This window comes from Lithobates pipiens, unplaced genomic scaffold (genome assembly GCF_037356315.1).
Source record: "Lithobates pipiens isolate NorthernLeopardFrog02 unplaced genomic scaffold, aLitPip1_a1.2 Scaffold_24, whole genome shotgun sequence".
NCBI classification, from domain to species: Eukaryota; Metazoa; Chordata; class Amphibia; order Anura; family Ranidae; genus Lithobates; species Lithobates pipiens.
This window is the reverse complement of record NW_027507786.1, coordinates 5,071,955-5,097,399: the sequence shown is the minus strand read 5'-3', so window position 1 is coordinate 5,097,399 and position 25,445 is coordinate 5,071,955. Positions and strand designations below refer to the sequence as shown.

General features: G+C 44.5%; 1 protein-coding gene across 2 annotated transcripts in view; it reads right to left on the bottom strand.

Annotated features, from left to right (window-relative positions):
• The window catches only part of HPS5 (HPS5 biogenesis of lysosomal organelles complex 2 subunit 2), an 86,360-nt gene that overhangs the window by 38,566 nt on the left and 22,349 nt on the right, over nt 1-25,445 (bottom strand). For both annotated transcript variants that reach the window (XM_077453537.1, XM_077453536.1), the window contains exons 2-7: nt 17,193-17,334; nt 14,827-14,937; nt 14,546-14,610; nt 12,851-13,043; nt 7,359-7,492; nt 4,240-4,455 (exon numbers count right to left, since the gene is read on the bottom strand). In XM_077453537.1, coding sequence (XP_077309663.1) covers nt 4,240-4,455; nt 7,359-7,492; nt 12,851-13,043; nt 14,546-14,610; nt 14,827-14,937; nt 17,193-17,294 — 821 coding nt within the window. In that variant the 5' untranslated portion in view covers nt 17,295-17,334. The remainder of the gene's footprint in view (nt 1-4,239; nt 4,456-7,358; nt 7,493-12,850; nt 13,044-14,545; nt 14,611-14,826; nt 14,938-17,192; nt 17,335-25,445) is intronic.

The following is a 25,445-nucleotide window of genomic DNA, read 5'->3' as shown; positions in this document are numbered from 1 at the left end:
GTGATCACGGACATATGTACGCAAATGATCATGTACATGTGTGTGCAGATAATCATTGGGACATGTGATTTTAGTGGGACATATGTGGGGGACATGTTTTTATTATTAGGGACATGTGTTTTTATTATTTGGGGACATGTATGTTTTGGGGACATGTGTGTTTTGGGGACATATGTGGGGACTGTGTTTGTACTGTGTGGTGTGTTGTGTGTTTACACTACACTGATGATCAGTGAGTAAAAAGCTGTAAAAAGCAGCCCATACTCACTGATCATCAGCCGGCTGCAGCGTTCTGCTCTCCTCTCCTCAGCGGTGACTTCCGTGTGAGGAGAGGAGAGCCGATTGCCTAGCAACCGGCTGTTTGTTTACATCACATGACGGCCGTGATTGGACACGGCCGTCATGTGATCAGGAGGGCCAATCACAGAGCCCTCCTGACGATCTGAGATGTGCCGTGTCCGGGTGACACGAGCACATCGGGATCGCGCCGCTGCGCGGGCGCGCGCGCGCGATCCCGCTACTCCTGGAGGACGTTCCTGAACGTCCTATCAGGAGTAGACGGCTCCCACCCGGCCGTATATATGCATTGGCCGGGTGGGAAGTGGTTAATATGTATACGGATGTCGCGATTAATTTGGTCCATTATCGCGACCGCACCGACTGACATATTGGGGGATACCTTCTTTTCTCTCCCCCCCGTTTATTTAAACCTTTTTCGTTCCCCACGTTTATCTTATCATGCGACTCATACAATCTGAGTATCGCATGTTATTTTGATGCATGGCTCCTAATCAGCTGCCTTTGGCACTTTGGCATTGGAGAGGAGCATATGGACGCCCAAGGGCATCTTTGCTGGGTTGGATTTTATCTGATCTGGCAGGCTGCCCATTGGTTAGCGGTGGTCCCTGCGTGCGAGACAGGGAATCGTACACCTTGGGGCAATACGAGTGTGCTGGCTGGAGCATTGCCTTAGCTGTGCTCTGGCTATCCCCTCTTTAACGTTTCCCTGAATGCCGGTATCTACACCGATGCATTGTGGGAAACGTAGTCTCCAGATTCCCCTTAAGGTTCTCTCGCGCATGCGCACTGCCGCTGTTTATGTCCGCATCGAGCCGGTGACGTCAGACGCCGGCTCGATGGACGGCGGCATATATACTGGGACATCAGACACCCGGCTCAATTGTGGGGGAGCCGTGCTAGGAGGAAGTCCATACCTATTAGCTGGTTAGTAATTTTAATATTGGATCGCTGAAAATGATTTCCCTTTCTCTTTTCATATTTCAACCAACGCTAAATATACTTCTCTTTCTCAGACACCCTGTAAACAGGCTGCAAAGCCCGTCTGGGTGAGCTATCCTTCTGGGCTTATCCTAACCTGAAGGGGAACTTTTTACATACCTTGGTGGCTGTAATACAAAACCTTGGATTAAAAACTAAGGAATTTCTACTCTATCGTCAGTGAATGTAAGTGGATGATTTTAAATTAATAATAACTGGGCTCCACTAAATAAATAAAAAATATATTTATTTAAAGCTAAATGCTTAACCTAAAAATGATTGCTATACCAGATAAAACACATTAATATGGTTATAGGATATTCCTATATTTTGATTATAGTATAAAATAAAATAATAAAATAGTTCTTGTTTATAAATAATATGCTGACATACTGTATAATCTTTTTGTCCCGACTAGCCGCCGTCTATGCCCTCTCCAGCTATATTGCCTGGCTGCTGTACTTGTTGCCCTGCACTCCTTTATCCATCTGGTAGCTATATAATCCCTCCTGGGTTACGAATGGGTCGGTAAAGTGGGGGTGAGCATATTTCCATCTTTTTGAGCCTTACTCGTGTCTTTTAAACACTATATATGCTGATCATATGTACTAATGATGAAAAAAGAAATGTACTTTGTGAAATTAATTTATGTTTTTTCTTTTTGAATTTGTTATGTTGGTAGTTGGCTTATCCTCTGATGAAGCATTAAGCGAAACATGTCGGGATAAATCAATCGCAACTACCTCAACTTTACCTCTTATTGGACCACAAAGCTGTATATAACCTCAGTATGATTATACAGATTACTGCTCTGTTTTTATGAATTTTGTATTAAATAAATCTTGTATGGAAAAACCTTTTATTATGAATATAACTCTGATTTTTTGCACCGTTAATGTCCCATTTTCTTAGGTTTGGTTTACCTTAAAAAAAACCTTGTTTGATATTTCTAAAAGGGATGAGGTGTCAATTAATAGGGTGCTGATGGAGGTTTGAATCATTTCCTGTTTTGATTAAATTACATATTTTTTTTATTTTCAGCTGAAGTTAGAAAACAAAAACGTTTTTTTCCGATTTGCCATTGTGGATAACGGCATTCCTATACTCTATCCTGTCCACCTTTAGGCAATCCTTGAAAACCCATTTATTTAGGGAAACCTACCCAACCTCCACCTCAGAACTGTTCTCGAGTCCCCTCCATCAGATCGTCCCCTGCCTCCATTACCTTTTGTACCACTTCCCCCTCCCTTTAGATTGTAAGCTCTATAAGCTATGAGTAAGCACCGATTTCAGTGTGAAGCGCGTCAGCATTTTGTTCTGTATCACGTTTGCTGTGGATCGTGTTATGTGATCTTCATTTTACAATAAAAGGCACAAGATCCTTCTCGGAGTGCGGCTGTCCAGAGTTTTTTCATTTTCTCTCACCTATGAGCAAAGCCCTCCTGTTACTTCTATATTGAACGGTATTTTAACTGTACTGTCCCCGGTTTATAGTGTAAAGTGCTGTGTAAACTGTTAGCGCTATATAAATTCGGTATAATAATAAAAAATAAAATAAAAATAATAATAATAATAATAATAATAATAATACTACTACGTCTTGGATATTCCACCAGCAAGATCTTCCTGCCATAAATTCCCAACTCTATTCCTGTCTACCTCAAAATTTTGGGTGTTCCCATCCACCTTTGTGGGTCCCAGCAATGCATATTACTTTCTCTTATAATATGAAATAAATAATAAATCCAGGTGGTGCAATTCTCTCATAATGGGCATAGAAGGTGTGCAGACCAAGGAACTTAGTGCAGGGATGGTGAGAACCCCTTATAATGGACACAGAAGGGGTAAAGACCTGGGAATATCAGTGCAGCGATGGTGAGATCCCCACGTAATAGGTAGTGCAGGTGTACAGACTCGGGAACTCAGCACGGAGGTGATGGGAATCCTTGTTAATGGGCACTGAAGGAGACAAGGCCTGGAAACTCAGAGCAGGGATGGTGGGAACCCCTTATAATGGGCAAAAAAGGTATGCCAAGCTGGGAACTCAGTGCAGGGATGGTGAGAACCCCTTATAATGGGCAAAAAAGGTATGCCAAGCTGAGAACCCAGTGCAGGGATGGTGGGAACCCTTTATAATGGGCACAGTGGGTATGCCAAGCTGGGAACCCAGTGCAGGGATGGTGGGAACCCCTTATAATGGGCACAGCAGGTACGCCAAGCTGGGAACCCCTTATAATGGGAACAGCAGGTATGCCAAGCAGGGAACCCAGTGTGGGGATGGTGGGAACCCCTTATCATGGGCACAGCAGGTATGCCAAGCTGGGAACCCAGTGCAGGGATGGTGGGAACCCCTTATAAATGGGCACAGCAGGTATGCCAAGGAGGGAACCCAGTGCAGGGATGGTGGGAACCCCTTATAATGGGCACAGCAGGTATGCCAAGCTGGGAACCCAGTGCAGGGATGGTGGGAACCCCTTATAATGGGCACAGCAGGTATGCCAAGCTGGGAACCCAGTGCGGGGATGGTGGGAACCCCTTATAATGGGCATAGCAGGTATGCCAAGCTGGGAACCCAGTGCAGGGATGGTGGGAACCCCTTATAATGGGCACAGCAGGTATTCCAAGCTTGGAACCCTTCATAATGGTTACATCAGGTATGCAAGTCTGGGAACTGAGTGGAGGGATGCTGGGAACCCCTTATAATGGGCACAGCAGGTGTGCCGTGGCTGGAACTCAGAACCGGTATGGTTGGAGACCCTCTTAATGGACAACTCTGCAACTCTGCACATGGAGCTCACGTATGGAGTAGACAGAGGGATAGAAGAGACTGTCAGAAGGTTTAACTCTTCACCTTCTACACTGAAGTATTACTTTTAGGTGGGCCAACAATTTCATGAATAGCAACATAAAATAAGATCAGCCGAGATGTGCAGGGAGCAGTAGAGCCCGCCTGTTACGTACCGTGTGCTTACAATGGGCAGAGGCGGACAAGACAAGAGCTGCTTGAACTGGTGCGTACTCTGTACTTCTCCTTCGATGTTCACCTCCCACATCCTGGATCCGGGGCGAGCGCAGTAAATTAGCGGCTGCTGACCTCCAGGGTTCCGCCCTCCAAGGAAGAAACACGCACCATACTCCCCATCTCTTTCCTTGTTACCGATTTTCCAGAACTTCTCCCTTGATGGAGACCATAAGGACAAAGTTCTTGGTCATTCAAAGCATCCTACACCAATGTGCTAGACTCCCACATTCCACACCAAGGCGAGGAGAGCGAGAGAGTGTTTGGGCCAAGCCTGGAATGGCTCTTCTATAATGCTACAGGGATGAAAACTCCCGTCTGAATTTAAATATTATGACAGTTTAGGATACCGGAGTTGTTCAGATTTTTAAAATGTAATCTATGAAAATGGACTTTACAGCATTTTTTACACATTTGCATAAATAAATATCTTTCTTGTCACAAAATACAAAAATTGACAAACACAACCACAGTATAATTTTTGGACTCACCACCATTTACCATCAAAAAGCCGTCCTTGGAGCTCCAGTCAGTGACTTCACCTAGGCTGAGATGATGTCATCAGTTTGCTGCAGGCAGGACGAAGCATTTCCTGCGTCTTCCCTTCCTTAGGGCCTGTTCACACTATAGCAGAGAGCTGCATCTTTCTGCATAAGAAAAAATGCAGCTCTCTGCAAGGTCACACAGAAAAGTATGCCACCCTGCCGCAGGTGAACTGTGACAAAACGCACTTAGAGCGGGGAAAATCTGGCAGCTGGGGGTGATTGGTGAGGCGGTGGGGGAAGAAAAAAAAAAAAACAACCCTTTCCTTGCCTGAATGAAACAATCAGTAATCAGTACCAGTCACTGACTCTGTTCATTTAGAACTGATGCATTGTAAACCGTGTTCGCTATGCTTCATTTTGTGAATGAACAGGAGCCACTGGTCTCCTGCTCATTCATCTGCAGTGCAGCTGAGGCTACAAAGAAATGGACTGATTAATGTCAACTCAGTCCCTTTCTGTGTCTCAAAAGTGAGACTTCAGGGGTCTGTCTAGACCCCTAATATTTCAAAGTCCCTAACAGAGCGCTTTAAAAAATATTGCAATAAATAATAAAAAAATGACTTTATAAATAATAATAAAAAAATTGTAAAAACTAAAAAAAAAACTAAAATCGACACCGTCCACTGCTCTACTGATACCACCCGCCACCCTCACCCAACAAAAAAAAGCATTGTGAAAAGAAAAAAAAAATTAAAATAAAGACAATTAAAACTTGTAAAAAAATGAAATAGTAAAACAAAGTTAAAATTAAAAACAAAACTACTGACACTGTCCACTTCCCTACTGACACCATCCACTGCTGCCCCCCAAAAGCATTGTGAAAAAAATAAAAAATGACATTGTGAAAAAATAATATAAAAAAATAAAAAATTACTGACACTGTTCACTGTCCTACTGACACTATCCAATGCGTCAACTCCTGCGTCAACCCCAAATAAAAAAAGAAGAGCTCATTCACACGGGTTCTCTTGCGCACAGTGTGTCAATGAGTGGTTTGTTTGTGCAGCTGGCGGTTAATCTATGGCAGGGGTAGGCAACCTTGGCACTCCAGCTGCGGTGAAACTACAAATCCCATCATGCCCCTGCCTCTAGGAGTCATGCCTGTGATCGTCAGGGTCTTGCAATGTCTCATGGGACTTGTAGTCGTTTCACCACAGCTGGAGGGCCGAGGTTGCAGACCCCCTGCTCTATGGGGACGCAGCGGCTGTATGAACAGAGCTGCGGGTCCTAATCTGGCAGGTGTGCGAGGGAGTGGCCCCGAATGCACACTGTCTGTGTTTGGGGCATTACACGTGCATCCACACGCCTGTCCAATTAGAACCTGCGGCTGTGTTCATACAGTTCGTCCAACTGCACACAGCTCCAGCCACAACATTTTTTGAAATAAAAATAAAACATCTGGTTCACACTGTTTAGGCCACAGTGCCAGTGTGAATGAGCCCCAATTCCTCATTCACATACAGGGCTTTATTTATTTATTAACTCAACACCGTTTTATCTTTTATATTGAGCAGGAATTGTGTAAGTTATGTTGCGTTTGTGTCCGCTAATAAGGATTTTTGTGTATATTTTGTGAAAAGAAAATGATGATACAAGAAATAGTCAGAAAACTAACAGAAAAAAAAAGCTAAATGCAATGAGTTTAGTAAACACGTATTTAAAAAAAATAAAAATAAATAAATACAATAAAAAAAAAAAAAAAAAAAAGGGAGCTAAATGCAATGAGTTTAGTAAACACGTATTTAAAAAAATAAAAAAATAAATTAAAAAAAAGGGGTGGCAAGTAGCGGCTCATTTTCAAACTCCAATTGTGCATTTTTATAACGAAGGTAAACTTTATGTGTCAAATTTTTAGTGTTGTGCAGAATGTATCTTTCCTCATGAAAAATGAACAGTGGTGGGTTGGCATGATAAGTGCACTTTACGCTCCACCCAAACGTGTGCGATTTTTTAATGCGACTTTGGACATCAAAGTCGCAATGACAATTTTTGCTCCCATTCTTTTCAATACCACCTGTTCAAGTTGGTGCAACCTAAAGTCACAGTGACTTTGAAAAGGTTCCTGCACTACCTTGGTGCAACTTTAATCCATAGAATGTAAAAATTGGAACAAAGCCGCACAAAAAAAAAAAAAAAAGAAGAACAAGAAAAGAAAGAAAGAAAGAAAAGAAAACTTTAATCCATAGAATGTAAAAGTTGGAACAAAGCCGCATAAAAAAAAAGAAAAGAAAAGAAAGGAAAAAAAAGGAAAAGAAAGAAAAGAAAGAAAAAAAGAAAGAAAGAAAGAAGAGAAAACTTTAATCAATAGAATGTAAAAGTTGGAACAAGGCCACACAAAAAAAATAAAGAAAAAGAAAGAAAAAATGAAAAGAAATAAAAAAAAAAAAAAAAGAAAGAAAAGAAAGAAAATAAAGGAAAGAAAGGAAAGAAAGAAAGAATAATAATAATCGCACTGTGACTTTGGAGACGCACTCAATGTGAATAGATCCTTATCAGCTCAAGAAAGCGGTACCTACCTCTCTGTGTCACACAGATAGGAGCGTGTCAGGGAGGAGATCAGAAGCCGACCGTCTAAATAATCCAGCTGTACTATGCGGGAGTCCACACTGGTAATGATCTGAACCGGGAACATCACAAAAGCCGCGGCAGCCTGTCAGGGTAAAGAAAGCATTACATTTAGGCTGGGTTCACACTGCTGCGATGCGGGAACGCTGTGAATCCGCTGCGGGTTCCCGCATCGTATGCCTCCCGGCAGCAGTTCACACTGTCCTATGCGAACTGCTGGGAGTGTCAGTGAAAAGTTAATGACACCCCCAGATCAGTTCGCATATCGCAGTGCGATCTGCAAACTCGGACAGGAATCGGATCGCATGGTGTGAACACCCATGCGATCCGATTTTGCTGCGGACCAAAAAAAGGGTCCTGTGCGAGTTTGCGGCGGGTGCGATGCGAATTCAGCCATACTATCTGTATGGCTGAACTCGCATCGCACAGACAGATCGGATGTGATTTGCACTGCAGTGCGGTGCGAATCACATCCGATCTCGTCACCGCAGCAGTGTGAACCCAGCCTAAGGTGGATTGCTAAGAGCCCCATAAACTACATCTTAATTAGGCCCCATCAGCGCCCCCACTCTGTGACACCCGGTACAGTCAGTTGAGACAATAGTGTCATTAATCCTGACATAAAACTATGTCTACAGCAAGAACAGTCAGCACATTACTGGTGACCAGAGTGGAGGAGAGAAGTTGCCTCGGAAGAGCAACAGTGCAGAGAATAAACTTTAAACCTTAAATGTGCTTGTTTCCCCAACACTTCAAATTACAGATAAGTGCCTGCTGTGCCATGTACTTGTATGAGAAAGTCTCCTGTACCCTTTGTATTGCTTCTTTTGTGTGAAATCCTTGGTGTTCCTGCTAGTCCCTCTGCTTTTCTATTAAAAACTGACCACACTAAGCAGGAGGAAACAGCGTAGTCAGTTCTCTAGCTGTGCTGCAAACTCAGCCTACTCTCCTCCAATGATTGAACTTGTCCTGACAAGGCCATTCTCCCGCACAGCCTTTTACTGGGCAAGTGTGCTGCTGTCTCTTCTCATCCCCCCCAGCTCCTTTGCAGCAAACAAAATAAAAAATAAAAAATATAATAATATTTTTTTTATTACTATTAATATATATATTATTTTTTTTTTGTTACAATGAAATTAATATTTTTCTTCAAAGGAACATTACAGCACTTTGTGTTCAAGGGGCTTATTAAAGGGCGAGCCCACACAAAAGTGGCATTTGGGTTATAGTTGAAGCCTGGTGGGCGGAGTCAGGCCCTAATTTATTATATGTCTCGGATCAGAAGCGTGACTAAAACCTTCAGGGCCCCGTTGCAAGAAATCATGAAGGGCCACCAACCCCCGACCAGGGCCCTTCCCCCACTGATCCCAGGACCATCATAGGACCCCTTTTTTTTTTTCTTTTAAATCTATACACTAGGGTTGCACAGATACTGAAACTGGTATCTCGAGGCACCCCATTCTAAAATATATAAAACTAAACTAAGTTTAAGACCCCTTTCACACTGGGGCGATTTGCAGGCGCAACAGCGCTAAAAATAGCACCTGCAAAGGGCCCTGAAAGAGCCGCTCCTGTGTCTCCAGTGTGAGCCCCGAGGGCTTTCACACTGGAGCGGTGTGCTGGCAGGATGCAAAAAAAAAAAAAAAAAAAGCCCTGCTAGCAGCATCTTTGGAGTGGTGTAGGAGCGGTGTGTACACCACTTCTGCTCACTGAAATCAATGGGGCAGCGCGGCTATACCGCCGGCAAAGCGCCGCTGCAGGTTTTAACCCTTTCTCGGACTCTGGGGGGGGGGGGGGTTAAAAGTGCCCTGCTAGCAGCCGAATAGTGCAGCGAAATTGATGGTAAAGCGGCAATAAAAATTGCGGCGCTTTACCGCCAACGCACCCACCGCCCCAGTGTGAAAGGGGCGGAACATATCACGGCAGCATCTATACACCTGGGCCACCCAACATTGGAGGCATGCGCCCACCGCCCCGGCTGTGCTACGATTCGCTACAGCACAAGCTGATCATCAGGTCCCGGGCCAATGAACAATTTGCCGGGAAATCACAGAAGAACCTGCATTCTAAGTGCAACACACTCCTGATCACTGCATTCAGAGCGCAGTGTTTAAAATTACATTTTAGTTTTAAATTGATATAAAAATATTATATATGAAAAAAAAAATATATATATATATATCACATCAATCTAAAATAACGGATGTGGGGACCTTTTGATGGGCGTTTTTTTTGGGGGTGTTTGTGGAGGGGGGGGGGGGGTTCAGCATTTCATTCTTGGACCCAGGCAGCACAATGTCTTGGGCCAGTCCTGCGTCCATCTTTATCATATGATGTCATTGTTATGATGCCAGTGGCTGGTCTGCATGGTGCCCAAAAGGTACAATAATACCTGTGGCTTTGGGTAACAAACAGGCTGCCTTGCTGGCAATTTTTAGGCAATTTTGCCAAGGTACCCCTGAAGAACCCAAAAGGCCACAGCACCCTGGTTGAAAAAGTCTGGTCTACAGATAAAAAGGGATGAATGTTGATCTGCAGATGATGAAAGTTTAAAACTGCCAATTGTTTTTGTATTGTTTTTGTTTCTCCGTTTAACCACTTGCCGCCCGCCCTATTACAAATTGACGGCGGCAAAGTGGTTTCATAATCCTAACCGGACGTCATATGACGTGATTAGGATTATGAGCCGCTGCGCGCCCCCGGGGGCGCGCATCGCGGCGATCGTTGTTGCGGGGTGTCAGTCTGACACCCGGCAACTACGATCTCGGTAAAGAGTCTCCAACGGAGACTCTTTACCATGTGATCAGCCGTGTCCAATCACGGCTGATCACAGTGTAAATGGGAAGAGCCGGTGATCGGCTTTCCCTCACTCGCGTCTGTCAGACGCGAGTAGAGGAGAGCCGATCGGCTGCTCCTCTGACAGGGGGGGTCTGTGCTGATCGATTATCAGCACAGCCCCCCCGAGGAAGCCCACACTGGACCACCAGGGACACCACTAGACCACCAGGGAAAAGGTAATAAAAATCCATAATCCTCCCTAGACCACCAGGGTGCCAGTCAGCACAATGGGTGCCAATCAGTGCCCATAATGGATGCCAATCAGTGGCCACAATGGGCATCACTGATTGGCATGCATTATTGTTTGGCACTGATTGGCATCCATTTCTATAACACCGATGCCGCCTATGAGTGCCCACCTGTGCCGCCTATGAGTGCCCACCTGTGCCGCCTGAGTGCCCACCTGTGCCGCCTGAGTGCCCACCTGTGCCGCCTATCCATGCCCACCTGTGCCGCCTATCTATGCCCACCTGTGCCGCCTATCTATGCTCACTTGTGCCGCCTATCCATGCCCACCTGTGCCGCCTATCCATGCCCATCCGTGCTGCCCATCCGTGCCGCCCATCCGTGCCAGCTATCAGTGCCAATTTGTGCCACCTATCAGTGTCCGTCCGTGTCGCCCATCCGTGTCGCCCATCAGTGCTGCCTATCAGTGCCACTTCATTGGTGCCACATTGGTGCCCATCAGTGCCACCTTATCAGTGCCCATCAGTGTAGCCCCATCAGTGCCCATCAGTGAAGGAGAAAACGTACTTATTTACAAAGTTTTGAAACTGAAACAAAAAAAAACATTTTTTTTTTCAAAATTTTCGGTATTTTTTTATTTGTAGCGCAAAAAATAAAAACCGTAGAGGTGATCAAATACCACCAAAAGAAAGCTCTATTTGTGGGAAAAAAATGATAAAAATGTCATTTGGGTACAGTGTAGCATGACCGTGCAATTGTCATTCAAAGTGCGACAGCGCTGAAAGCTCAAAATTGGTCTGGGCAGGAAGGTGTTTAAGTGCCCGGTATTGAAGTGGTTAAGATCTGATTAACCCTCAATTTACTCTAATCAGCCCTAATTAACTCCTTATTCTCCTTCTAATTATTATTTTTCTGCCATTTTTTTTCACTTCTATTTTAACTAAACTATTAATTAAATTAATAAAAAATAAATAAAAAAAATAAATGTTGTTTGCATTTGTGTGCTAATTTTTAATTTTTTTTTATACCTTAAGGCCCCTTTCACACCGAGGCGTCGGCAGTGAAGCACCGCTATGTTTAGCGGCACTTTACCGTTGTTTTTGCGGAGGTTTTTAACCCCCGCTAAAGAGTTAAAACGACCCGCGAAGTGCCACTGCGAAGCGCCTTTGCCGGTGGTTCAGCGGCGCTGCCCATTCATTTCAATGGGCAGGGGCGCATTAGGAGCGGTGTAGGGGGAGCTGTTTTTCAAGTGCTATTTTTAGCCCAAAAGCACCTAAAAAAAAAAGCCTGCGTGAAAGGGGTCTTAAAATATATTTACACTTTTCACATTTAAAATAAAAAAAATAAAAAAAAAAGTATTTACATTTTTAAATAACTTTTTAATCCTTTGTACCATTGCCGACAGCTGAAGTGTAAAAAATTTTTGTCATATTGGTCATCGTACTTGTTTTTTTTTTAAATGGTGTCGGTGCATCCCTGCTATGCACAAAGGTTTTTAAATTTCTATTTTTTTTTTTTTTTTAAATCAGAAAAAGTGTTATTGAACATAATAAACAAAAGTACCAACATTTCAATTTCGAATGGCAACATTTACGTATCTTAGTTATCGTTGCACCATTAAAAAGACATAAGCATATTACACAAGGTCTCATTTAATTCTATTCTTTAAACAGAATGGGTTATTTTATGCCGCGTACACACGACCGAATTGTCCGGCAGACTTAGTCCGCCGGACCGCATTACGCCGGACAATTTGATTGTGTGTGGGCTCCAGCGGACTTTTTCATCGTAAAGTCCGGCGGACTTATAAAGTAGTTTTGCATCAAAATTTGTCCACCGGACTTGGCTTTCAGCGGACAATACGTTCGTGAGTATGCTAGTCCGGCGGACTAAGAATGACGCATGGTCAGAAGCAAGTACGAGAAGGAAGCTATTGGCTACTGGCTATTGAACTTCCTTTTTCTAGTCCCGTCGTACGTGCTGTACGTCATTGCGTTAGAAATCGCCGGACTTTCGGAGTGTCCGTGTGTGGCCAAGTCCGTTCATTAGAAAGTCCGGCGGATTTTTTGCCGGATTGTTTGCTGGACAATTCGATCGTGTGCATGCAGCATTACAAGGCGATCGTTTACAATCACTTTAACGCCCCGGCTACCTACTCAGTTCCTCACTTTTTTTCAGCATTAACTAATCTTTCTCAGTATAAAATCTTAGGCCTTTGGTGTAAATCCTAACCCACCTCCTTCCACTTCTTTTACCAGTCAGCAAGTGACGACCTTTGTGGTTTGGTAATCAGTAAACAAAGGAAAGGGGTAAAATTTTAGTTTTACATTATTACATAATCTTCTATGAAGATTGGAAACAGCCATAGGTGTTAGGTGGTCAATACGAGGATAATTAACTATTTTTAACGCATGCCTACCTTTCCTTGCTTGGAGGAGTTCAGTTTGATCGCCGACACTTTGCCCATGTGATCCCCAACAAAGACCCGCAGTACCGACGTGTCCCAGCAGAGGGCGGTCACCTTCCTTCCCCGGTGTTCGGAAGAGACGTAGATGCGCTCGGGCTTCCCGCGACGTTCCTGGTTGAGTTCCCAGACCACCACAATTCCCTGACTACAGAAAACAAATAGGAGGAGATTAACTCCACCCAAACCCGACAATGATCAGAACACATGGAGCCATATATAACAACTAAAGAGTAGGAGTTCCTGTATCAAACAGGCCTTGCTTTCTTTGACTGTGATTGGATACTACAGGCACCACAGACAGGCCCATATTTACTATTACTCGGACATGGCAACACAAACCTCCAAAACCTACATTTAAAAGATACATTTAAAGAGATACAAATGAATGCATCCCTGTAATAATCAACACAGCAATGGCATAGTTCACACCTGTGCTTGCAATTTCAGTGGGTTTCTGGTCCAGAAAAAAAAAAGGGGGGGGGGCATGCTGCATTTTTCCTACACAGAACTGTATTGGAACGCAGCAAAATGCATCGGTCAACAGCACATAGGAAATGCACTGGACCCACTGGTGGCAAACAGTACCACTGTACCACAGGGCGGGTCTGGTGTACTTACCCCATCCATGCAGAGCCTCACCAGCGGCGACTGCTTTCCCTTCTCCTGCTCTCCACAGGCACTGGCGGCTTCAGTTTCCTCCCTCCTCCTCAGCGGCCAAATCGGGAGTCTTCTCTTTTTGGCCAATCAGAAAACGGGTCTTAGGCCAGCTGCTGATTGGCCGGATAGAGGATCAGTGGGATCACTGGGTGGGCTCATGGTGCAATGCTGTGCGCTCAGAGCCCACCCTTTTTTGAAGGCTATAAGAGCCTACAGCTCTAATCAGGTGCTAAAAAAAATAAAAACAAACAACAACACCCTATCCTGAAAGGGGCCAGACGCCTGAATAGGGTGGCCGTGGCAGCTGTGGATAGACTCATGCTATGCATGAATCTATACATTATTCATATAGGTGGTGGTGTAGATAGAGGGGGCGGTGCCCGGGTGCCCCTAATGGATGGGTTGCCACTGACCGGACCCCAGTACAGTGGGAAAAAAAAACTAATCTGTAACACATCAAAAACACTAAAAATATGCATGCAGAAATGCATCCTGAACAGATCTGGAGTGCATTGTGGTGTGAAGCTCATCACTGTGCAGCGTCTCCTTTCCTGACCACAGGCTGGGAGTGGCTTCCTGACAGCCTGGACTCAGAGGAAACACTGAGGACATCTTGTGGCTGAAAAGCAGTACTGCATGGGGCAGCTCTGGATTGAAGCTGTTTATGTTTTAATAAACCGCTGAGAGCCGCAAAATCCAGCACAGAGACTAAGCTGTCAAATACAGCTCTTGGACTCTAGTACTGATCGAAAGCCGGCAGGACTGGTTTCTGATCAGGTGACAGCCAACCGCAGTGCATGCAGACCCTCCCATGGGCCGCCCCTCCCCCCCCCCCCGCCTAGGGCGTAACAGCCCATTTAAAAGGGATAATGTGCGCAGTCTAATATACGTCTTTCTGGGATATGGCGGAGGGCGTGTTTGGGATTACCGAATGAGTTTCATTTATCTGACTCAAAACGATCAGATCCAAACTTGTGGCAGAATTCCTACCTGGTTGCTACAGCTACAAAGTCGTCATCGTGGGGGCAGCAGGCGACCCTGGAAATCGCTCCTTCCTGGGGCCAAAGCAAAAAGGAGATAAACAAACTGTTGGCACTATATAAATATTGTATAACAATAATAATAATAATAATAATAATAATAATAATAAATGGATACACAATCTGTATCTGCTTTATATTATGTGGACAGAATAAAAAAAAAGTATCAACTTTATAATAATAAATCTTCACAATGACTAAACAAGGCTCAGTATATTCTGATTGGTTTACCTTGTGTGTGAGGATGAGTCTGTGCTTCCAACCATCTCTCTGGATGAGGTTGAGACCTCCTCCGGAACTGCCGAGAGCCAACCATCTCCGGGACACGGCCAGGCAGGTACACTGCACATACAGATAGGTCACAGGACTATTCAGGGAAATATAGATATCTCTCTCCAAAATAAATTGTAATATATATTTTTTTTATTTTTTTTTATTATTATTTATTTATTTATTTAGATAGACACACAATTTATTTTTTTTTTTTTTCAATGAAAATAAAATTTTTCTTCAAAAAGAACATTACAGCACTTTGTGTTCATGTGGCTTAAAGGGCCAGTCCACACAAAAGTGGCATTTGGGTTATAGTTGAAGCCTGGTGGGCGGAGTCAGGCCCTGATTTATTATATGTTTCGGATCAGAAGCATAACTAGAACCTTCATGGCCCTGGTGAAAAAAAATCATGAAGGGCCCCCTGGCCCCCAACCAGGGCCCTTCCCACTGATTCCAGGACCATTAACTCCCATCATGGGATCTTTTTTTTTTTTTTTTATCTATACACTAGGGTTGCATAGATACTGAAACTGGTATCTCGAGGCACCCCATTCTAAAATATGTAAAACTGGCCAAGGCCCTTCCCACCGATTTCAGGACCGTTTACTCCCATCACGGGACCCTTTATTATGGGTTTCCGCAGTGGGCCACCTTCCTGCTGTCTTGGGGGCCCCCCCAAGGTGGCGGAATGACAGAGCCCAGTCACAAGTTCAACTTTTGCGACCCTGGTATTTCCACCACTGGTGTCAGTAGTTTTTGTTTTTTCTTTTATTTATTTACCACCATTTTATTTTACTTTTTTTTATTTTTATTTATTTTTTACAGTGGCATGGGGCAGCAGGACAGGGATAGGGAGGCAGCAAAAGTGGCATTTAGAGGAACTGATGCCCTCCATTTCCCTCCTGCAGCCGCTGAATGTCTGCGGGAGGGAGAGGAAGAGAAGCGGGCATTCAGCAGCTACCTGGAAGGATTGGTTCCTCGACATGCTGCCGCCCCGGCCGCCCTCCTGTCCAGGCATACAGAGGGGGCCGCACGGGTGGGGTCCCCCCATGTCTTGGATACACCTACAGTGAATCTGCCTCCTGATGTTTTATGCATTAGGTTCTTCATAGTATAAAATAAATACAAAACCCAGCAGGGATGGTGGGAACTCCTCCTAATGGGCACAGCAGGTGTACAGACCCGGGAACTCAGCACAGGGATGGTGGGAACCCCTCTTAATGGGCACAGCAGGTGTACAGACCTGGGAACTCAGCACAGGGATGGTGGGAACTCCTCATAAAGGGCACAGCGGGGGTACAGACCCGGAGACTCAGCACAGGGATGGTGGGAACTCCTCATAATGGGCACAGCAGGTGTACAGACCTGGGAACTCAGCACAGGGGTGGTAGAAACTCCTCATAATGGGCACAGCAGGGGTACAGACCCAGGAACTCAGCACAGGGATGGTGGGAACTCCTCATAATGGGCACAGCAGGTGTACAGACCTGGGAACTCAGCACAGGGGTGGTAGGAACTCCCCATAATGGGCACAGCAGGGGTACAGACCCAGGAACTCAGCACAGGGATGGTGGGAACTCCTCATAATGGGTACAGCAGGTGTACAGACCTGGGAACTCAGCACAGGGATTGTAGGAACTCCTCATAATGGGCACAGCGGGGGTACAGACCCGGGAACTCAGCACAGGGATGGTGGGAACTCCTCATATTGGGCACAGCGGGGGTACAGACCCGGGAACTCAGCACAGGGATGGTGGGAACTCCTCATAATGGGCACAGCAGGTGTACAGACCTGAGAACTCAGCACAGGGATGGTGGGAACCCCCGCATAATCCTGCACTGAAATGACTTACTCTGATTTCACTGCACACTGTGAGCTTCTCACAATGTGCGTTAAAAGCTGCAGCAAGTCAGATACAGCCCACCTCATTTCCTGGCTGCATCATCTAGCTCTTTCTTCCCCAGCCTGACTGTCCCTTGCCTTGCCCCTTTCATTCATTGGATTTCAGTTCTTTCAATCTCAGAGGCTCAGCCTTCCTTGGGGTGATCTTGAATGCAAATACAGCCTGCCTAGGAACACCCACTTCTCCAGACCATAAAGCTATTTTGATATTTGCATAACTCCTCCCAAGAGCCAGCCCACTGCTTGCATCAGGACTGAAGGTTCTTGAGAGGAGTACTGAGGTCGGAGGGTGTGATCATTTCATAACATAGAGAACCAGAGAGACCCAGTGATGACATCAGTAAGTCTAAAAAGGGGTATGGAATTTTTTTTTTCCTGATATTTAAATTTTAAATATATTTTGGCAGAGAGCCGCACACACCTTCAGCCGGCTGGAATCCAATCGCAGCGCTGACAGCAGAGGGTCCAGAGAATCGAATTCTGCCAGGACATGGCTGGGGGATTCGGACACCACAGCTGCCATGGAGGAAGCGGGTGAATTCGGTTTTTGCTTCTCACATCACCTGGAAGGACAGAGAAGAGATTTGGGAAATACATTTTTATAACACAGATAGCTTCCGGATCACCACGCAGTCAGTGTAATGATTCTCTGCTCTGCAACCTCCCTCTCGTGCTGCAATGAAAGAAAAGAGGAGCAGTGCCGGTGTTCTGCCGAGAACTGTCCCGCCATCGGATAGTGTCCGCCCCATACTGCGCAGGCGCAGCGCTTGCGCAGTACGGAGGACAAGGAGATGCCGAAAGTCTTCGAAGATGAACGGCGCCGGCGCACTTAATAGTACCTTCTGCCCTGAGTCCAGGTTGAATGCCCACCATCCAAGTAGACATACGGTAGCACTTAGTAAGAGGGCCCCTCGCGGGCTCGCTTCGCTCGACTCGCTTCGGGCACGGCCTTCGCTTCGCTCTGCAATTTTTAATTCTAACTCTATGTCCACTTGGATGGTGGGGCTTGAACCTGGACTCACAGCGCAGGCGCCGTTCATCTTCTGAGACTTTCGGCGTAACCTTGTCCTTCATACTGCGCAAGCGCAGTACAGGGCGGACACTATCCGACGGGGGACAGTATTCGACAAGACACCGGAACCACAAAACCCGCTCACCTGCAATTTTTTCAAGCTCAGATCTCAGGATCACTGCAGTCATAAAGGATACCGGTGTCCTGTCAGATAGTGTCCCCCGTCGGATAGTGTCCACTGTGTACTGCGCATGCAGAGTCCGAATATAGCCGAAGATGAACGGCGCCTGCGCCGTGAGTCCAGGTTCTAGCCCCACCATCCAAGTGGACATAGAGTTAGAATAAAAAGAGCCGAGCGAAGCGAGGCCATGCCCGAAGCTTGGCGAGCGAAGTGAGCCCGCGAGGGGCTCTCTAATATGTGCAGCCCTATGTCCACTTGGATGGTGGGGCTTGCACCGTTCATCTTCGGAGTTTTTCCGAATCTCCTTCTGCTCCGTACTGCGCAAGCGATGCACCTGTGCAGTTCAGAGCGGACACTTTTCGATGGCCGGACTGTAAATGTCACAACACCGGCAGCTATAGGGATTTATAGGGCAGCCATGTGTAGAGTAAAAAGGTCCAGATGGGGGGGGGGGTTCTGTCCCACCTACTTATATTTTTTCTGTTGTATTGAATTATATCAGGTTATCATTGTTCAATCTATGCTCACATCTAGTAATGGTTTTGGGTCACTATAACTTGTTTACTGAAGCTTTCTCTGCCCTCCCCTCCTGTTTAGTGCTAGTTAGTCCAGTCCAAGCTAGACCCTCCCCCATTTCTTCCATGTTCCCTCATTCATTGTTAATACTTTGCAGAGACAGGGCTTGAGAAAGTAAATTGTCTTCCTAAAAAGACTGGAAAAACATTGTCTGTACTGTGCTAAAATTGCACTGGATTCAACTTCTGTGTCTCATTGAGGAGTTAAGCTGCCTGTGGATGATGTCAAGTCAGCAGGTGATCATACTCGCCGGACAGGCTGGGTCTAAAGCCTCGTACACACGATCTGATTTTCCACAGACAAAACCTCAGACTTTTGTCCGAAGGTGTGTGTATGGATTTTGTCTTGCATACAAACGGCAAGGAATTGTCGGCCAACAAACACAAACGTAGTGACGTACTACGTGGTTTTTCAGATTTTTAGCACCACCCTTTGGGCTCCTTCTGCTAATTTTGTGTTACCGTATATACTCGAGTATAAGCCGAGATTTTCAGCCCCTTTCTTTAGGCTGAAAGTGCCCCCCTCGGCTTATACTCGAGTCACGGAGATCAGGTAGACAGACGGCGGCCATTCCACTATTCAAAAGCAGGCGCCTCCCTGTCTGTGATAGGCGGAACACTCAATTTCCCAGCAGTCAGTGTTCCGCCTATCACGGACATCCGCTCATTCTCATACTACGGACGAGGATGAGAGGATGTCCGTGATAGGCGGAACACTGACTGCTGGGAAATTGAGTGTTCCGCCTATCACAGACAGAGAGGCGCGGCTTTTGAACAGTGGAATGGCCGCCGTCTGTCAGACGAGGAGGAGAGGTGCGGCATGGCACACAGAGGCTGCAGATTGGCACAGGTAGGCAGGGATGGACACAGCGATGGACGGGACACAGCGATGGATGGGACACAGCGATGGACACAGGGATGGAAGGGACACAGGGATGGAAGGGACACAGGGATGTCTCACCCTCGGCTTATACACGAGTCAATACGTTTTCCCAGTTTTTTTGTGGTAAATTAGGGGCCTCGGCTTATATTCGGATCGACCTATACTCGAGTATATACGGTAGTAGAATTTTGGTGAGTGTTGATTCGCGCTTTTCATTTCGTTTCTGAACGGCCGTTCGTCAACCAGCCATGTTGTAGAATCGGAGGAGATAACGTGTTATTTATTATTGGCCTTGGAGTTTCTGCTTTGACCCAAGTCCAGTCCAGGAACAGGAGGAGGAGGATTTCTTGGACCAAAAATTGGTTGCTTTATTAATCGTGACCAATTATGTCATATGCCTTTGCTGCGGGAGCTCCAGGAGAATAATCAGGATGATTTTCGGAATTATCTCCGGATGACGGAGCCCTGCTTTCACCAACTCTTGGCATTGCTGACCCCCTTATATAAAGAAGCAGCACACATGCATGAGGCTTTTATTTAATTTTTTGGTTGAATAATAAATGATTTGATTTGTTATATTTTCTATATTTTTTGATGCATAGAATGCACTTTTTGGTTAAGTTCTAGTTAAGGCTAAGCATGTCTAATTCTATTTGTTTTCTTCTTTTAATGCACAATAAAAAGAAATTGTGGAGAATAATACTTGGCTATGTGTTTTACGTCAAATTATATTTTGGAAGTAGGCAGTTACTATTAAAAAAATACGATGTAAAATTGACAAGGGACACCAACATAGTTGTATCTTTGATCTTAAAAACTACAGGATAATGGTGTTGTGGGAACTTGCCCAAAATAAATAAATAAAGCATAATAATATAATTCTTTATATCACTAGAAAAAAAAAAAAAAGCCTTTGAAGATTAATTTGCAATAACTCCATCAATATCACCAGCAAAGCAGCTTCATTATTATCCCGTTAGAGAAGAAGAGAATTGTGCGCTGAATTTCCAAATTTCATAATTTGCAGCGTCACGAATGTTAGTTCTCCATTACGAATGCGAGTTTACAAGACCGACCGCTTCCAGCTCGTCCTTGCTTCCGAGCATGCTTGTGTGTGTGTGTACTTTGGACTTTTCTACACACGCGCGGATAATCCGACAACACGCATTTGTCCGTGGAAAATTTTAAAACCTGCCATCCAACATTTGTCCACGGAAAAACATTTCATTCATACAGAGCATTAAAAAAAGGTAAAAGACATACAAGTCAGAGCTCACTGGCTTCAGATGTGAGGCTCACTCACATGCACACAGGGCCGTCCTCATATGGGTACGCTTTCCGCCATCTCATCCCAACCCCCACCCCCCCTCCTCTCTCAGAATAGAAAATTCCCTTTTATTTATTTTAACCACTTGTCTACCAGAGCCGTTTGTTGCAGTTCTTAAACATGATAAATTGCACATTTTAGGCCCGAAGATTAGTTAAACCATTGGCCTCATTTTGTGTGATATAAAATCAAAAAAAAAAAAAAAAAACAATTTTTGGAGATTTATCAAACTCATATTTTTTGTTAAAAACAAAATAAAAATGCTCTATAGGTAAAATTTTAGGGCACACAATATATTACCCAATTTTTTTGTAACATATTAAAGATGAAGTTAACCAAAATGTCAAGCCTTACAAAACGCACGTGTATGCGGAATAGGGGCAAACTTCAGTACCCTAAATTGTCCATAGGTGGAGCTTTGGACCCCTTTCACACTGGAGAGCTTTTCAGGTGTTTTAAAGCGGGAGTCCGCCGGGAGTTCCGCCGTTTGTTTTTTTGTTTTTTAAAAGCCAGCAGCTACAAATACTGCAGCTGCTGACTTTTAAAATAAGGACACTTACCTGTCCAGCGCGCCCGCGATGTCGGCACCCGAAGCCGATCTCTCGATCGTCTCTCGGGTGCTGCCGCCGCCATCTTGGGTATGGGAATCAAGAAGTGGAGCCTTTCGGCTTAATTTAACGGTTCCCTAATGCGCATGCGCGAGTCGCGCTGCGCAATAAGGATGGTCCCCGCTGTCTCTGGGATCTGTGTATTTCCCAGCAGGCAGCGGGGGACTTTCGGAAAGGGGCGTAGATTCTGCAGAATCTCCGCCGGAAGTGGGTGCAGATACCTGTACTGTACAGGTATCTGCACCCCCCTCCCCCCTGAAAGGTGCCAATTGTGGCGCCGGAGGGGGGAGAGGATTCCAATGAGCGGAAGGTCCACTTTAGGGTGGACCTCCGCTTTAATGCTATAAATATTGCCTGTAAAGCGCCTCTCAAGACTCCCCAGTGTGAAAGTCTGAGTGCTTTCATACTGGGGGGGGGGGGGGGGGGGGGGGAGGGGCGGTGCACTTCCAGGACAGAAGAAAAAAAGTCCTGTATACATCGCTCCTACACAGCCCCTGCCCATTGAAGTCAATAGGCAGCGCTGCCGAAACGCCTGCAAAGTGCTTCGGCAATGTCGCTTTTAACACCTTGTTAACCCTTTCTTTGGGGATAAAAGTGCCCCGCTCCCGCCCGCAAAGCGCTGCTGAAACTGGCGGCGCTTTAACACTGACGCTCGGGCAGCGCGAGTGTGAAAGGGGTCTCAAAAGACCTTACAGCTCAATAATACATGAGAATTATTGCTCTCATTCCGACGTTTGCGGCGATATGTGTGGCAACATGTGCAGTGCAATCATTGTTTTTATATGCCTCACGCATTTGTACTTATGAGTGTATATGTAGGGGCAGGGGGCTTTAAAAAAAAAAAAAAAATCATTAGATATCTATAATAATTATATATATATATATATTTTAAACGTTATTAATTTAATATTATTATTTTGTTTTACAATTAACTTCATTGCTACCACATAGGGGGCCAATAGTCCCCTATGTGATAGCATTTTGCTGTGACAGGTTCCATTTACTGGGGCATCATGGGTCTACTATAGCGGTCCCCAGGGACCAGCCTCATAGAAGACGACCCCATTTGCAGACTGGGGGTGGGAGGGGGGATGGTGACGGGGGTTTGCAGCCTGCTACCTGCATCTTTTTTTGTATCTGTATTTATTTATTGTTATTATTAAAAAAATATTATTCTTATTATTGAAAAAAAATAATAATATAATATATATATATATTTATTTATTTATTTTAATCTTTATTTGTATCTGTTTGGCTGATCACATGAGCCCTATTTATTATTAATAATAATATTAGATTGAGTTTATGTAATCAGCCAAACAGATACAAATAAAGAAAAACTTTTTTTTTTTTTTTCAATAATAGTAATAACAATTTCATAATAATAATATATTTTTTCAATAATAATAGTAATAATAATAATAATAAATTGGCTGCCCACATGAGCGCAATTATTATGAAAAATATTATATTATTATAAAAATATATATATTATTGTTATGATTATGATGAAGAAGAAAATGATTATTTTTATTGTTGAGCAAAAATATATATATTTTTAATCTTTATTTGTATCCGTTTTGCTGATTACATAAGCCCTGTTTAATATCATCATCATTATTATTATTATCAAATTGAGCTCGTAATCAGCCAAAGAGATACAAAGAAAGAATACAAATATTTTTTTCAATAACTAGTAATAACAAACAATTTCAGAATAATAATAACTAATAATAAATTATTATTATGGAAACAATTGTATTATTATAAAAAAAAAAAATTATGATAAAAACGTATTTTTATTGTTGAATAAAAATATTTTTCTTTAATCTTTATTTGTATCAGTTTGGCCGATTACATGAGCTCAATTTATTATTATTTATAATATTAAAATAGGGCTCATGTGATCAGCCAAACAAATACAAATAAAGATATATATATATATATATACACACACACACACACATACATATAGATATAGATATATATATATATATATATATATATATATATATATATATATATATATATATATATATATATATATATATATATATATATATATATATATATATATATATATATATACACACATACATACCTGAAGACATGACCACAAAGAGGGAAGGGAGTGGTATTGTTGGGAGAAGGGGAGCAGGCACCCTATGGTGGTGGGAGGGGGCAATGCACTAGATCCAAATCCCCCGCATGTGCAGCGCAAGAGGCGGAACCCAGGTGGTAACGCAAGTGGCCACCAATGCAGATCGAACCTGGCTCACTCGCTGCCCAGCCCCCAAAAAGCCACACATCTGCAGCGGCCCGGGGGTTGGGGACCCCTGGTATACTAGACCCCCCGATATCTCCCCTGTATTCCACTGAAGCTCCTCAAGGTGTGTTGATATTTGCACAACTCCACTCAAGAGCCAGTCCACTGCTTTACTCAGGGCTGAGGACTCCGGAGAGGAGTACCGAGGCAAGGTGTTGTGATGTTTTCGGTAAGCTATGTACAGCACCCTTCTGGCCCCTCCCACCAGCCATGATCTGCATGCATTGCATAAAGAAGCACAGAGACCCAATAATGAAGCAATGGATATAAAATAAGTTATTTAGTGACAATGTAAAGGTTTTATTTAAAATTTCATTATCATGTTGAGGGGGAGGGAAGAACCAGGAGAAGCAGAAAGATTGAAAATGACACCAACTTGCTGAAGCGGATATGAGATTTTAGAGATTGAGCTTATTCAGTTTATGACGAATACATTATGAGAGTCTCGGAGATGTTTGTGCGTCAGAATTTCTGCACTGAGGAGACCACAAATGTTCGGCTGTCTCCATGCTGTCCCCGAGCTGCTCTCCAGGGACCCCCATCACGTACATGATACGACTTGGAGGTCTTCCAGTAAATGCACCTCCCCGAGTCACATTACCGCTCCACTCCACTTCCAGTATTGATCAGAGGAAGAGGCTCATCTCCTGAAGGTCATCAACGAGGACACAACACAAGCCAATTTCCGAGGTGCTCTCTCATTTTATGTCTCTGCAATGCTGGAGCCGTCTAAACTCTAACAACCTTTCCATCAATCCACCCAAAAGTGAGCTTGGTGGGTCAAGTCAACCCCTGGGTTTTTGTTTTTTTATAAGTCTTGGGGACCCTACCCATCATAGTGCCTGGCTGTGTTCCCAACCTAGTTTGTGTCCACCATGTATACCTGTGTGCCCCCACTATGTATTCCTGGCTGTGTGCCCAACCACACGCGCAACCTGGTGTGTGCCCACTATGTGTTCCTGGCTGCGTGCCCAACATGTGTTTCTGAGTACCCAACCTACTCTGTGGCCACCATGTTTTCTTGGCTGAGTACCCAACCTAGTGTGTGGCCACCATGTTTTCTTGGTTGAGTACCCAACCTAGTATTTGTCCATTATGTTTTGTTGGCTGAGTATCCAACCTAGCATGTGGCCACCAGGTTTTCTTGGCCGAGTAACTCAACCTAGTGTGTGGCCACCAGGTTTTCTTGGCCGAGTAACCCAACCTAGTGTGTGACCACCATGTTTTCTTGGCCGAGTACCCAACCTAGCATGTGGCCACCATGTTTTCTTGGCCGAGTACCCAACCTAGCGTGTGACCACCATGTTTTCTTGGCTGAGTACCCAACCTAGTGTGTGACCACCATGTTTTCTTGGCCGAGTACCCAACCTAGTGTGTGCACATCATGTTTTCTTGGCTGAGTACCCAACCTAGTATATGTCCATTATGTTTTGTTGGCTGAGTATCCAACCTAATGTGTGCCCACCATGTTTTCTTGGCTGCGTACCCAACCATGTGCACACCATGTTTTCCTAGCTGCGTGCCCCCACCTATCATGGAAGAGACATGCCAGTTCTAGACTCTCCTCTGAAATTGCTACTCTCCTGGCCATCATGCTTCATGGACCTAGAACAAGTAAGCAGGAGGGAACTCCTGACTTTCCCCCGACTTCCTGATCTGCATGCTTGTTCTGGGTCAGTATCCTAGAAGACCTTGTAGCCAGTGCGTCATTATATCAGCCAGGAAAATTTCATTTTGAGAATACATTTCCCTTATGCTGTAC